The following is a 14,609-nucleotide window of genomic DNA, read 5'->3' on the forward strand; positions in this document are numbered from 1 at the left end:
AAGGCGGACTGATGCTAAAGGATAATAATAATGAACTGAAGCTTCTGAGCCGCTCAGCTGGTTGAATACGGGGATTAGTGCAAATTGTAGACAGGTCATCACCCCCAAACACTGAAGTTTTTGAGTGAATGATGCAGTAAATATCACACCTTGCCAAGTTCACTTGATCTGAAAAGCGCTGGCACGGTGGAAACGGAAAGTTGGAGGGTGAGGCTCGCGCGCTTGTTGTGGCGGCTGCTGCGGCGTACCAACTTTTTCCATAAGCGCTTGCACACCTGTTGATGGCACTAGTGTGCTTGAAAAAGGTCTATTGGATGTAGACTGCATTTGTCTTCAGTAGTACGAATAGTGAAATTTCGGTGCAAATCGAATCTAATTGCAAACACTATTAGAAAGATATTTGATACTTCCAATATTTGCACACCTCTACTGCATACAGTGAAGACAAAGACCCCTCTGCATGCCTCGTGTAATGCCGACATGACCAGCAATGAGAGAAGTAATCAAATTCATCAGTTTTCCATTCTGAAATTTCGAGGTAACAGATCTGCCAGTGCTAGGTGTACAGGAAGCGCAATTTTTTTGTGCTTCTAAGCTCTTAGTACTTCAAGTTTTTTGTTTTTCCGCACTGCTGCCGAGCAAAGTTTTTGTGCTACTTGTATTTGTTTGTTTGTATTTCCTCACTGTTGTCATGACTATTCTTATTTTCTAAAGCCATTTCGAAATGACTGGCCGCATTACGTGAAAAACTAGCAAAGATGACACTGAAGATAAACTTTGCAAGTCAACGGCAAAGCAGAACGAAATTGATAACCTCAGAAAGGAAATTATGTCAGAACTTCATTCTTTGAAAAAAAGTGTTGAGTACTGCAGTGATTCTTGTAACAGTGTGACTGAGATAGGCAGTGACATAAAAGAGGTAATAAAAGAGATTAAGGAACTAAGGTTAGGTAATGGAAAACCAAGGGGGAGAACGCAAAGTAGACAGCGCAAGTCGACGAGCAAGAGCAATATTCTCGCTCCAATAATGTAGTGATTAAGGCCGTTCCTGTAAAACCAGATGTGGATCACGTGGTCTCGAAAATGGGCGAGATCATTGGCGAAACAGTATTGAAGGACGATATTGATGTCTGTCATCGCATGTTCCCAGCTAAGCAAAACGAACAAAACATAATTCTGCGTTATGTTTGCAAAATTCCCTTCTAGCAAAGGTTAGGAAAACGTGTATAACGGGTACATTGCTTTACTGCAATTCTACAAAACCTGTGTTCATCAATGAACACCTGACGCGTCGGAATAAACAACTTCTATGTGCTCAGTAGCTAAGAAAAGAGAAGTAGGCTGGCGATATGTCTGGGCAAAGGATGGGTGCATCCTTGCTCGTCGAGATGAAAGTTCAGCCGTGCTGCGACTTGGAGAAGATGGCGCAGTCAACTGATGCGTCATAACTGAAACTGCTGTTAAAGGGGTCCTTTTCTCGTATAGACTTCTGCAAAAATGGCTGTAAAATCTTCTTCACTTAGGCACCTAGCTGGAAGTGATCAGTAGTCTTTACTTCACGTAAACGTGCAATCATTGGAATCCAAACATGATGAATTCGAACTACTCCTGGGTAGTATGGGTGTACCATTGTATATCACAATGTTATCTGAAACGTGCACTAAACATTCCCTATCGTTCGCCCAACCAGGCTATCAAAGCTTTGCTTTAAACCGTTCTAGTCGCAGAGGAGGGGGCAAACTCTTGTTGGCTTAGACTGAACTAAACGTCGTCATTGTCAAAGAATTTTCTGTTTCTAGTAATAACTTCCAAGTTCTAAGCGTGTGTAGCCGATTCATTATTTTTTTGTTGCCTACTGGCCACCTGATGTCGATATTCACACTTGGTGTTCTTGAAGAATATTTCGACTTCATTCAGGCCAAAAAATATACGCTGTTTCTTGGCGGTGATTTTAATATAGGCATGTTAAAAACTTCAAGGGCTCAGACGGAACTCTCAGAACTATTGCAATCAAACGGATTTGTAAATACTATCGTAAATTTCACCCATATTGCTCAGACATCCAATACACTTATCTATCTCTTCATCACTAACACTGATAAGGAGATTTCTTGTGGTGGTCTGATTGCAAGCGACCTAGGCGACCACCTTCCCATCATTACTATAATCAAAAATGAATCTACAGCTAAGCAATACTCTCAGCTATGGCAACACTTCGAAGCAATAGTGTATTTCTGGATGCCTTCCATAACGAAGTCGAAGCTCGTAACTGGCGCGTAGTTCTCAAACAATGCAACTCAAATTCCATGTATGAGACCTTCATAGCTTAACTAAAGACAATGTACAATAAACATTTCCCATTTGCTTTTAGACATACAGGTAGGAAATCGCGAAAACCATAGCTAATTAATCACCTTCACAGCCAAATGAAGTTGAAGAACAATCTCTATTGAGATTTTATCAAGACTAGAAAACCTGAATGGTGAAAGAATTTCAAGTCTTTCCGAAATCATCTGAATAGTCTGCTCAAAAAAGGAAAGAAAGAATACTTTAACAAGCATTTCTCTGTAGCAACAAATACTGATCTGGTGTGGAAACGACTAAACAACATAATTTATCCTAAGACAGACCATGCAATTTTAAACCTGCATGTAAATGGTCTGACGAAGGTCGGTCCAGACTTATCAAAAGTGCTCAATGATCATTTCATTGCAGTAGGCCAGTCTAACGCATATAACGTTCAGCCATATCCTATTCACGGTACTAGCCCATTCCATTTCAACATGGTGTTCTTCCCCACAACGGAGAGTGAGGTTGTCAATGTATTTAAGTGCTTGAAAACTTCAAGATCACTTGATCCTAACGACATGCAAATTAGCTCTATCAACCACTTCATTGACATCATTGCTCCTGTCTTGACGACACTGTACAATTTAGTGCTTGAAAGTGGCTGTTTTTCGGAAAAAAATGCAAATTGCAAGGGTAATTGCCATTTACAAAAGGGGCGATAAAACTGATCTGGGTAAATTTAGACCTATTTCTATACTTAGTCTTATCAAAAAGCGCAAAAAAGATTACGCATGCACATCTTTTTCACCTTCTGAACAATCTCTTATTTCATTGGCCCAGTAGGGTTTTCTGAAAGGGAAATCCACAAAACAAGCACTACTAGCCCAAAAAGAATTCATAATAGAAGTATTTGAAGACAAAAATACACTACTTAGCATCTACCTATATTGACTTCTCAAAAGCTCTCAATTGTGTGCAACATATTATACTTCTGTATAAGCTAGAGCACTATGGCGTGCATGGCAAATTAGTGATCTTCTTCATTCATACCTCCAGCATAAAAGTCGGTTTGTCACGAATGAAACCTTCAATTCAAACACGATATGCCTTAAGACAAGGGTCCCCCAAGGGAGTATACTCGGACCGCTTCTGTTCATCGTCTACAATAACGACATCTTCTCATCTACTACAAATTGTAAGTGGGTAGGTTACGCCGATGATACAGCCCTTTTTTTTTTCTTTTTTTTTTTTTCAGAGTAGAACTTGGCGAGTTGGTATCCTTAGCCAATTATGCACTTGCTGAAGTATTAGTGTGGTCAAAAAGAAATGCTATGAGAATTAACACAAAAAGACACAAGCCATAATTTTCCACACTCAACACACAGTCATTCAACCTACAAAAAAACTTGTAACGTGATAATGATATAGTTAGTACTGTAAATGAGATTAAAGCTTGAGGTGTCATTTTTACAGAAACATTGTCATAGAATAAGCATGTGCAGTATGTTTGCAACAAGTTAAATTACCACACTGCTTTGATCAACAAAAACGGTCAAATACTACCTCAAAGAGCTCAATATTTGTTACACAATGGGTTATTTTTATCATCGGTAAACTATTGTCCCCTTGTATGAGGTAACGCATCCTCTAACAACTTGAAAAAAACTCCAGAGTATGCCAAAAGCGAGCAATTTGTGCTTTAGCCAACGTCTGTAAGCTACTCACACTGTCCCTTATTTTGAAGCATTAGATATACTTAAGGTTAAGTTGACCTACGCATTTTGTCTGTCCTGTGCATATCGCCTCGCGATAAGGACTAACAACATAGACTTCATCACTTCATTTCGCCTAACGAGACGGCACTATGCATATGACACAAGAACTTACGACCTCTGGCTCCTGCCATTAGGTTGAACTAACTATGGAAATCGCTCGTTATCATTCCAACTACCTGCATTTTTAAACAGATCTGCTAAATATGACTTATTTGCTGAGACGGCTTCAATACGCACCCTTCACTCATTTTTATCGGGTGATGATAAAAGTTTGTTTTTCCACTAGCATCTTGTTGTGATAATCAGATGTGTATGCGTATCTGTTTGATGCATGGCGTTTTCTTTGCTTTTATTCTTTTTTTTATTTTCTTCCTGTTGTGCTTTCATTGTCTTCATAGTACACTGTTGGCCTAAATTGTAAACTTATGTTGTATACTAGATTACAATATTTTCAATTGCGATTGTGCCTTTTTTTTCCTTTTACCCCCCTTTATTCTTCTGAATCGCATGACTGTGTCTCATTACGTATTGTAGCACACAGTTCAATGAAAACTTCTAACAGACCGACGTAGGTTGGGTGAACTTGTGCCCGAGAATAATAACACGGCTAGAACGAAATCTCCTAGCAGTCCCGAGGAATCACTTCTGCTTCGTTCTCCACGTTCTTCTTTTTTCCAACACGGGTCGTGCAGCTGGGCCCCGCAGGCTCCTGCGCCGCAAACCACCTGGAGGGCATAAGTATTGGCTTGCGTGCGTAACTTGGAAGTCAGATTGTGTCATTGCCCCCTTTGCCAGAGTGCATCGTCCCGATACTTGTGCCAAATTGGTTGCATCGCTCTCATTCACTATACCTTGTCGTGGATGCAGTTAACTTCGAACAACCTTGTGTCCTCGACGTTTCATTGCCTGTCCTAATACGGTTTCATTCTGACAACATGCACAGTTTTTTGTGCGATGCCGCAGTCGTGATGAAAAACCCTGTCCTTCTGGCATCACTTCGTAGTTGAGCGAGCCGACACTACGCCCACCGCGGTGGTCTAGTGGCTAAGGTACTCGGCTGCTGACCCGCAGGTCGTGGGTTCGAATCCCGGCTGTGGCGGCTGCATTTCCGATGGAGGCGGAAATGTAAGCCCGTGTGCTCAGATTTGGGTGCACATTAAAGAACCCTAGGTGGTCGAAATTTCCGGAGCCCTCCACTACGGCGTCTCTCATAATCATATGGTGGTTTTGGGACGTTAAACCCCACAAATCAATCAATCGATCAGCGAGCCGACACTGCGGAGCACTCTGTGCGGATCGAAATAGCGGCGAAGCAGTTTTCCCGATAAGCCACGTATTCGTACAGGAATCCACACCCATACTCTGCCTCCTGATGTATACTCGACGTCCCTTCGTCCCAGATTGTATCGGTGCGTGTCGGTTTTCTGCTGTTGGAGAATGAGATATCGTGCCAGCTGTCTGGCTTCTGCTCTTTGTATGTAGTTGTGAACGTCATAGTTATTCTCGGACGTCTCGTCAATAGGTAACATTGCGTCTAAAGGTGTCGTTACCGTCCAGCCAAAAACAAGTTGGAATGGCTTCATCCATGTTGTCTCTTGCATCGCAGTGTTGTAGGCGAATGTTGCATAGGGTAATATTTTATACCAAGTACGATGTTCTATAGCCACGTACATTGACAACATATCAGCCAGCATTCTGTTCAGTCGTTCGGTAAGACCATTCGCTTGAGGATGATATGCCGTCGTTTTCCTATTACTGGTTTGCGTCAATTTCATAATAGATTTTATCAGGTCAGCCGTGCATGCAGTTCCGCGATCCCTGATCAACGCTCCTGGAGCTCCATGCCGCAGTATGATGTTGGAGATGAAGAATTTGGCTGCTGCCCCTCCGCGGTGGTCTAGTGGCTAAGGTACTCGGCTGCTGACTGGCAGGTTGCGGGATCAAATCCTGGCTGCGGCGGCTGCATTTCCGATGGAGGCGGAAATGTTGTAGGCTAGTGTGCTTAGGTTTGGCTGCACGTTAAAGAACCCCAGGTGGTCGAAATTTCCAGAGCCCTCCACTACGGCGTCTCTCATAATCATATGGTGGTTTTGGGACGTTGAACCCCACATATCAATAAAAGAATTCGGCTACTTCAACGGCTGATTCTTTAAGAAGAGTCGCTGTCTCAGCATATCGGGTTAGATATTAGGTCGCAACTATTATCCACCGTTTTCCCGATGACAATGTAGGAAATGGGCCCAGTAAGTCTATTCCCACTTGTGTGAATGGGGCCTCTAGTGGTTTCATTAGTTGAAGGAGACTTGCTGGTTTTAGTGGTGGGGCTCTACGTCTTTAGCAGTCCGGCAAGTTTTGACATAGTGTCGTACAGAGATAAGCAACTTTGGCCAGTAGTATTTAGTGCGGATGCGTGCTAACGTTCTGTTTACTTCTAAATGTCCAGCTGATGGATCGTCATGGCAAGCCTCCAAAATCTCTGGTCGCAGAAGTGAAGGGATGATGAGCAGGAATGTCGCTGTATTGTTGTAAAAGTTCCTTTTATACAGGATGTTGTTTCGTAGGACGAACGCTGACAAGCCACGGGCAAAAGGTCGTGGAACATCGACAGACTGTCTTTGTAGATATTTGATCGAGTAGCTCAGGGTTGGATTGCTGATGATGTGCCAACTCCGATGGTGTCACAGCTCCCAAGAAAACAAAATCTTCACCGTCCTCGTGGAAGTAGAAGCAGCAGGTTGAATTGGAGCACGTGACAAGCAATCCGCATCACTGCGCTTGAAACCTAACATGTACACAAACGTAATATCGTACTCCTGTAATCGCAGGCTCCATCGTGCAAGCCGTCCACATGGGTCCTTGAGATTAGCCAGCCAGCATAGCGAATTATGGTCGCTTATAGCTCGAAAAGGCCTACCATATAAATATGGTCGAAACTTGCTGATAGCCCATACCATTCTTTCTCGGTCGCTGAGTAGTTCACCTCAGTTTTCGAAAGAGTGTGACTGGCATGCGTCGTGACTCGTTCTTGTCCGCTTTGCCATTGGATGAGAGACCTAAATTGCTTGCATCCGTGTGGATATCGGTTTCCGCTTCCTCGTCGAAATGCGCCCCAACGGGATCGCTTTGAAAACACTTGCGTAATTCATTGAAGGCATCCTCTTGTTCGGCAATCCATATGAAAGGCATTTCCTTTTTTGTCAACCGCTTGAGTGGTTCAGCGATTCGTAAAAAATTTTTAACAAACTGCCGATAATAGGCACAGAGGCCTAAAAAATCGCCTACTAGCCTTCTTGTCTGTTGGCTTCAGAAATTTCGCTACTGCCTCAGTTTTTGCAGGGTCTAGGCGGACACCTTCTGCACTGCTGACATGGCCGAGAAAAAGGAGCTCACCGAAGCCAAAATTACATTTCTGCGGTTTTATCGTCAAGTCTGCTGACTTGATAGCAGTGAGCACGACCTGGAGCCTTTCCAAATGTTGCTCGAAGGTAGCAGAGAAGACTACAACATCATCGAGATAAACCAGGCACGACTGCCATTTCAGACCGCAAAGCACTGTGTCTATCAATGTTCGAATGTGGCAGGTGCTGAACAAAGGCCAAACGGGAGTACCTTGAACTTATATAAACCGTCCGGTATTACAAACACTGTCTTTTCGCGATCTCTTTCATCAGCTTCTATCTGCTAATATTCACTTTTAAGATCCAGTGAAGAAAAATACCAGGCATTTCGCAGCCTATCCAAAGTGTCATCAATTCTTGGAAGAGTATAAACATGCCATTTGGTGACGGCGTTGAGCGTCCGGTAATCAATGCAGAAACGTTAGATTTGGTCTTTTTTCTTCACAAGAACAACAGGTGATGGCCATGGACTTGATGAAGGCTGGATTAAGTCGTCCTTGAGCATTTCTTTAACGTGATTACCAAAAGGTGACATTCAGTAGGGATGCTGGTATATTGGCCTCACTGACTCGTCGACAATGATGCGATGTTTGGCGATAGGAGTGCGTCGAACTTTAGACGACAATGACAAACATTTGGCAAATTCTTTTACAAGAACCTTTATTTGCTCTTTTCGGCTTGGTAGTAGCCCTGGCTCGATGTCGACAGCTGCAAGGACAGACTTGCGAATCGGACTCATTGGTTTCGAAAGTGCGCAGCTCCGTAACCTGGACGAAATCATTCAGACTGGCAACGACGTTTCCTTTTGTAACAAGCTGCACCTCATTTTCAAAGCTTGTAGGTATAACATTCGTACATCCTTCATGCAACTTAACAAGGCCTCGTGCCATGCAGATCCCTTTTTGGAGTATTAAGGCAGTGTTGTTATCGGCAAATCCTTCGAATTCACTGAATGCTTTGTTGGTTACTGCAACAGATATGCTCGATCTTGGCGGCACCATGACGCCATCATCTGCAATAAAAGGGTCATATACGTTTTCTTCAGTTTCAATGGTAGCAATCGTGTGCCTAGTCGACAATTAGACGGAAGATTCTCGCAAGTTAATTAAAGTGCCATTAGCTTGTAAGAAATCCATGCCAATAATCAAGTCTCTTTAGCATTCCGGCACCACAATAGAACTGGCGACGTATGTGAACCCTCGTATTCCAATTCTTGCTGTGCAGAATCCAGTTGGCTTAATGAGGTGCCCTCTTGCTGTGCAAACTTGTGGCCCCTTCGAAGGTGTCCGCACTTTCTTCAGTATTTTAGAAAGTCCGGTACTTATCACTGAATAATCTGCGCTTGTATCTACCAGTGCAATGACTTCGTAGCTGTCAACAAACACACGTAAATCGGAAGCAACGTCACTATCGAAGCATCGGTTTCTGAGTCGGTCATTTAGAATCGGCGACGGAGGTTTTTCTGCATTAGCGCCGACAGCGGCTTTGCCTCCACAGATCGCCGAGTCTAGTTTCCCCGACGCAAGCTTGGAGAACGAGACCTCGGGGAGCTTGCTGAAGGTCGGGGGCTAGGCGACCTATACCTCCCTGTGGTCGTTGCTCAAGGTTGGTGTCATTGGAAACCACTTGAGCTTTGACAACTCGACAGGTATTCTTCAATTTCGAAGGGGTGCTCACCATGTCGTAGTTGAGGTGTATTAACACGAAAACCACATAGTCTTGCCTGGCGGTAGTGAGACGTTCGGTAGAGGTGACCAGCTTCCCACAGTGGTAACAAAGCGGTATCCTGTCGGGAGTGCGCCAGTCATCGCTCACCTTGAGTCTCCTCTCGGGCGTTGGCTGCACGGTGCTGGGTGGCATCGGGTACTGCATAGGTGTAGCCGCCGCGATGTCTGCACGTCTTGGAGATCATCGGCTTACGTCATTTTCGTCTCCTGTTGTAGTGGCGGTTGTGGCTGTGCGTTGCTTTAAGGTTTGCGTACCACTTTCCTGACCTCCTCACGGATTATGTTTGCTAGAGACGAAAGCATTGGAGCGTTCTGGTCAAGGCACTGCTTCTGCAGCTCTTCTCGAACAACAGACTGCATTATCTCGCGTAGTGCTTCTATGCTGTTACCGAAGACTGGTGGCAACATGTCCAAGTAAGTGATGATCGCATCCCGGTTGTATAACTTGCTCGCTGTTGAAGCGTCCTTTCTATCATACTCGCTTCGAAACGAAACTGGGCGACAAAGCGTGGCGGGCTCCGAATTAGTCCAGCAAAGAGTTCTTGCTTCAGGCCTCACATCAGATGACGCAGCTTCCTGTCTTCACTCATATTTGGATGCGCTCGGCGGAATAGGCGAGATATTTTCCACATACATGGCGACACTTTCATTATTGTGCTGGTTTCTTGTCTGGAGCGCAGCTTCAGCTCTCTCTTTGCGGTCTGTGTTCGGGAAAGCAGCGAGCAGCTCCTGTCGAAAGTCATCCCACGACCGGAAGGCAGCTTCGTGGTTTTATACCACGTTCGTGCGCTATCTTCCAGGGTGAAGTAAACACTTCCAAGGTTGCGCTCTTCCCCATATCTGTTAGCCTTTGTGACACGTTCGAACTGTTTAAGCCAGTCCTCCGCGTCCTCGTACCTTTAGCCGTGGAAAGACTTTGGTAGCATTGGCTGGTTCACTACAATGTTGGCTGGAGTGACCTGAGCTGTCATGTTGATTGCGTACCCATTCACAACGGTTGAGGTTCTAAGGGAAGTCGATTAAAATGAAAATTCAGGACCCTTACCTTGTAGGCGTCGACCGCAGCACTGATAAACAGACATCAGCTCGTTGGGTTCGAATCGCTGTGGTTCTGGACTGTGCTCCGTCACTCGAGAGGGGCTTGGCATCGTACCCAGTACCTCCACCAAATTTGTTACGCACAGTTCAATGAACACTTTTAATAGACTAACGTAGGCAGGGCAAACTTGTGCCTGAGAATAATAACACAGCTAGAACGGAATGTCCTAGCAGTCCCGAGAATTCACTTCTGCTTCTTTTTTCCATCACGGGTCGCGCACAGCTGGGCCCCGCAGGCTCGTGCGTCGCAAATCACCCGGAGGGCATAAGTATCGGCTAGCGCGCGTAACTTGAAGTCGCATTGTGTCAGTATAATATTTCCTAAAGAATCAAATATTTTGTTGTTTAACCTAGTTTTCACTGTATGTTGCCACTACCTGCGATACAGTAGTGGTGCAGGCTCTTCTCACAATATGTATGTTGCCACTACCTGCGATACAGTAGTGGTGCAGGCTCTTCTCAAAATCTGTATGTTGCCACTACCTATATTAGTCTGCACTGAATTCAAATGTTAAATTTCCAGCAATGTTTTTTTTTTCTACTTGACTATTTGCTGCTGGACTTTGTAGGGGGCTGCAGCTTTGTCAAACTACAGTACTGCGTCTTTTTTCCGTTACCCCCATATTTCTCAAGGAGAAATAAAAGCTGATTGATTGATTGATTGATTGAAGGCAGCACATGTGAAAATGACTAGCCATTTCCGTTCATGTAGCATTTTCACCAAGATGACTTCAGCCACTTGCGTCGCAGGAGTGCTTGAGAAGGCGTTGAATTGATGTTGTGTTTCAGTAGTTTGGTAGCAACCAAGCGGCATTGGTAATGCCTCCAGTATTGTACATCCAGCATGGTGATCAGTTTTTGTTGTTTTATTTTATTTTGTGCAAAAACAAGTTCTAAAATAGTTTTGTCGTGTTAATAGATGTACTGTCTGGTTTTTCAGTCACCTGCAATTGTTTAACGCATGCTGTTGCAGGCTAAACCTAGAGTGTACAGCTGAATTTGTCTCCATTGCAGATATTTGGGCCAGTAATGCAGATTTTGCGTTTTGAAAACATTGGCGAGTTGATCGAGCGTGCGAACCGGACTGAGTATGGTTTGGCCGCAAGCCTTTTTACACAAGACCTTGAGAAGGCCTTGCATTTTTCATCTGGGATCAAAGCAGGAACTGTGTGGTGAGCATTAGCAGCTTTCTCTATAGCTGTAGCTTGAGTTGGATAGTGAAAATTACTGCGCTTTTGCAAGTCATTTGGTGTGACAGATTTTTAAAGAAGGCACACTGTGGGTTCACATGGTTTCTTGCTTGAGTGGCAGCATGTCGTGAGAGAATTGGCATGCTTTTTATTTGTAAAGTATGCAATATTTTGTTGTAATAATTACCAGTTAAATACTTATCACAAGACATTCAGTATTGAGCCTGTTGAATCATGTTGTAGATTCTGCAAATTAACTTGAAAAAACGTAACACATCTCTTGCCACTGTTATTTTGCATTGTTTGTGCCGCTGTGAAATCAAACTTTGATAGAATTGGCGTCGATGACATAGCGTGGCGCCACCCATGTTATGATGCCACTCATAGGATGCCGAATTGTATTGTCTGCTGGTAGGTACCCTGCACTTTTGCCACCGCGCCTCTTTGTTGTGTGCACAGCCTGTGCTTCCAGTTTGTCATTAAGCTAATTTTTTTTTTAAGTGGGGTATGACCTGGTAAAGTTTATAATAACGGAGCTAGTGGTCAGGTGTTCATTCTGGAAGAGGAGAACACGGATACAGGAAGGAAGTTGCTTGTTGTTGGGGTGTGCTCACTTATCGGATAATTCAGACAAACAAACCGTGCAAAAGCCAGAGTCGCCTGGTGGGACTCATTTGTAGCGCTCTACAATCCCCGCGCAGCAGATGCCATAGCGAACGATGCTATTGATATCGCGAAAGCTAAGCTGCTAATAGATTATTAAACATTTACCCCACGAGAAATCTCAGACCATGTATAAAATGTGCTGCAGAACAGTAATAACATCCACGCATGCGGTTCAAACGCACAGCTTAATGCGATTCAAATGCACGTGTCAATGAACACGTGCGAATGGTGAGTGTGGAGAATTGAAAAACATGCTTACAAGCGCTTGTGGGATATACAAGGCCAATTGGCTTGCCCTCCACTGCTCTTTTTAGCTGTGATCTAATAAGATTGATAGTCATCGGAGTTTCGTTTTTTTTTCTGTTTTTTCATCTACTTTTCGTCGTGGCTTACACTCAGGGGCAACATATCGATGTTAGTTTTCAGTGCCTTCGATGAGATGGTAAATGTGACAGTGTTTGTTTCCTAAGGACCTCGCCGTGAGAGTTATAGGAGACAATTGTGTTTTTTTTACTTATTTTGTTAATTTACAGTGAGGCTGTCGTTGTCAGTCATCAGCAAATTTATTTGCAAATGCATGTGATGTGCTGCCGGGTGCCTCGGGAGCGTACGTCAGCTCAGCTGTTACTGAACATCTCAAAAATGGCGGCAAACATGAAATCTTTGTTACGAAAGTGCTTTCTGCGGACCCGCGAGTTAGCGTTGGCGTCTTATCCCATTTTCAGCTTTACCAGTCAAGTGTAGCGCATTTCTTCGCATTTAGGGCATTGATGAAAATCTACCGGGACATCTATTGCATACGCCTTGCACTGAGACATCTAACAGTACACCAACAATCTAAAGCTGCATGCTGTCCGCCGCGGTTGTGTGGCGGTTACAGTACTCTGCTTCTGACGTCGCATGTTCGACCCCGATCGCGGCGATCACATTTTAATGGAGGTGATATTCTGAAGGCCTGTGCACAATAAAAAATACCAGATAACTAATATTTCCGGAGCCCTCCACAACAGTGTCCCTTATGATCATATCGTGGTTCTTGGGCGTAAAACCTCATATATGTTATTATTAGCAAAAGCTGCTTGTACGCAACCTACCGTATTTACTCGATTCTACCACGCCCTCGATTGTAACGCGCACCTGGTTTCCTCGACGAAAAAAAAAAAATGGGGGTAAGACATCGATTGCAACGCGCACCCATTTTTCTCGGTGGCCCGCACGATCACACCACTCGGGAAAACGACTCTTGTTGGGAGCGTCTTCCGTTTAAATATGAGGTACGGGGCCTATCTGACGTGCAACGGAGCATTGCGGTCACTCTAGTTTTACCGTGGCCCGATGTCAGCACGCGAACTTGCTTCGCCCCCTTCTTGACAGTTGTGGTGCCAGGCATGTCGAAGTAAAGAGGCGTCTGATCGGCATTCCCGGTTTGCCCAAGCACGTAGTTTGTGCCGCAAGTTTAGGACGAACCTCTGAAAACAGTGCTTTTTTTCGTACTCCTCCGGCAACTTTTGGCGTATGCCCATTCGCCTTCCGAGGGAAAAACCTTTCCTCTTCATAAAGTTAGTTAGCCAGCACCTGCTCGCTTTAAACTGGCTCGGCATTAGACCTTTTCCTAAGGCTAACCGCCTGCACCGTCAGAACCGCCTGCACTTGGAGCAGTTCTGTCGTCACAGGCGGTTGTGCCGCTCACTGCTCAATCACATACTCGCCGAGCAGCTCTTCAATGTGCAGAAACCGACCCTGCTGTGGTCCACTGAAGCCTTCGCGTGAATCTTTGTTGTCGACAACATTCTGCTTTTGTTTCTGCCAGTCCCGCACGCACGTTTCGGGAACTCCGAACGACCGCGATGCGGCCCGATTTCTGTCTGTTTCGGCACACGAGATGACTTTTCTTTTAAAAGCGGCATCGTGGTGCACTCGTCGAGTTTTTAGAGTCGGCCCTTCCATGCCGTCAATGCTAGTGCACTACAAGATGACGAACTCCTCATTACACGTACGAAGTGCCGCACATGGGAAACACTTAGGCAGAAACGGCTGACGCGCCATGCCGACACACGTAGGGGGCGGCCATTTTGGAAATGCCGATGGCAGTAGAATGACCGCATTCATTTTTTTTTTCGTACTGGATTCTAACCCGCATGCGATTTATGAACTCTCTTAACCGGAAAAAAGGTGCGCGTTAGATTCGAGTAATTACGGTAATACTGCTTACATTGCAATGATATTGTTACAGTTAAAGTCGAAGGGTGTTTATTAGCAGGGTGAGGTTGATGGTCCAGTAATAATGGCGTCGGTATCTGCACCAGTTCATGTCTTCCTTCTCCTCTCTCGGCTCATACCAGTTGCATTTCCCGGCTACCAGGCGAAGCCCGCTGGGCGAGTATGAATTGCTCTGAATGTTTAGGGTGAAACTGCTTAAGGTGAGCGACATGTACCAGCTGGGTGTGCATTGACTGACGACCAGCT

The 14,609-nt window shown here is 44.7% G+C and overlaps 1 protein-coding gene across 2 annotated transcripts in view; it reads left to right on the top strand.

The window, feature by feature from the left end:
* The window catches only part of LOC119169147 (aldehyde dehydrogenase, mitochondrial), a 78,041-nt gene that overhangs the window by 48,931 nt on the left and 14,501 nt on the right, over positions 1-14,609 (top strand). For both annotated transcript variants that reach the window (XM_075886365.1, XM_037420246.2), the window contains exon 10: positions 11,302-11,459. In XM_075886365.1, coding sequence (XP_075742480.1) covers positions 11,302-11,459 — 158 coding nt within the window. The remainder of the gene's footprint in view (positions 1-11,301; positions 11,460-14,609) is intronic.

This window comes from Rhipicephalus microplus, chromosome 2 (genome assembly GCF_043290135.1).
Source record: "Rhipicephalus microplus isolate Deutch F79 chromosome 2, USDA_Rmic, whole genome shotgun sequence".
In the NCBI taxonomy this organism is placed as follows: domain Eukaryota; kingdom Metazoa; phylum Arthropoda; class Arachnida; order Ixodida; family Ixodidae; genus Rhipicephalus; species Rhipicephalus microplus.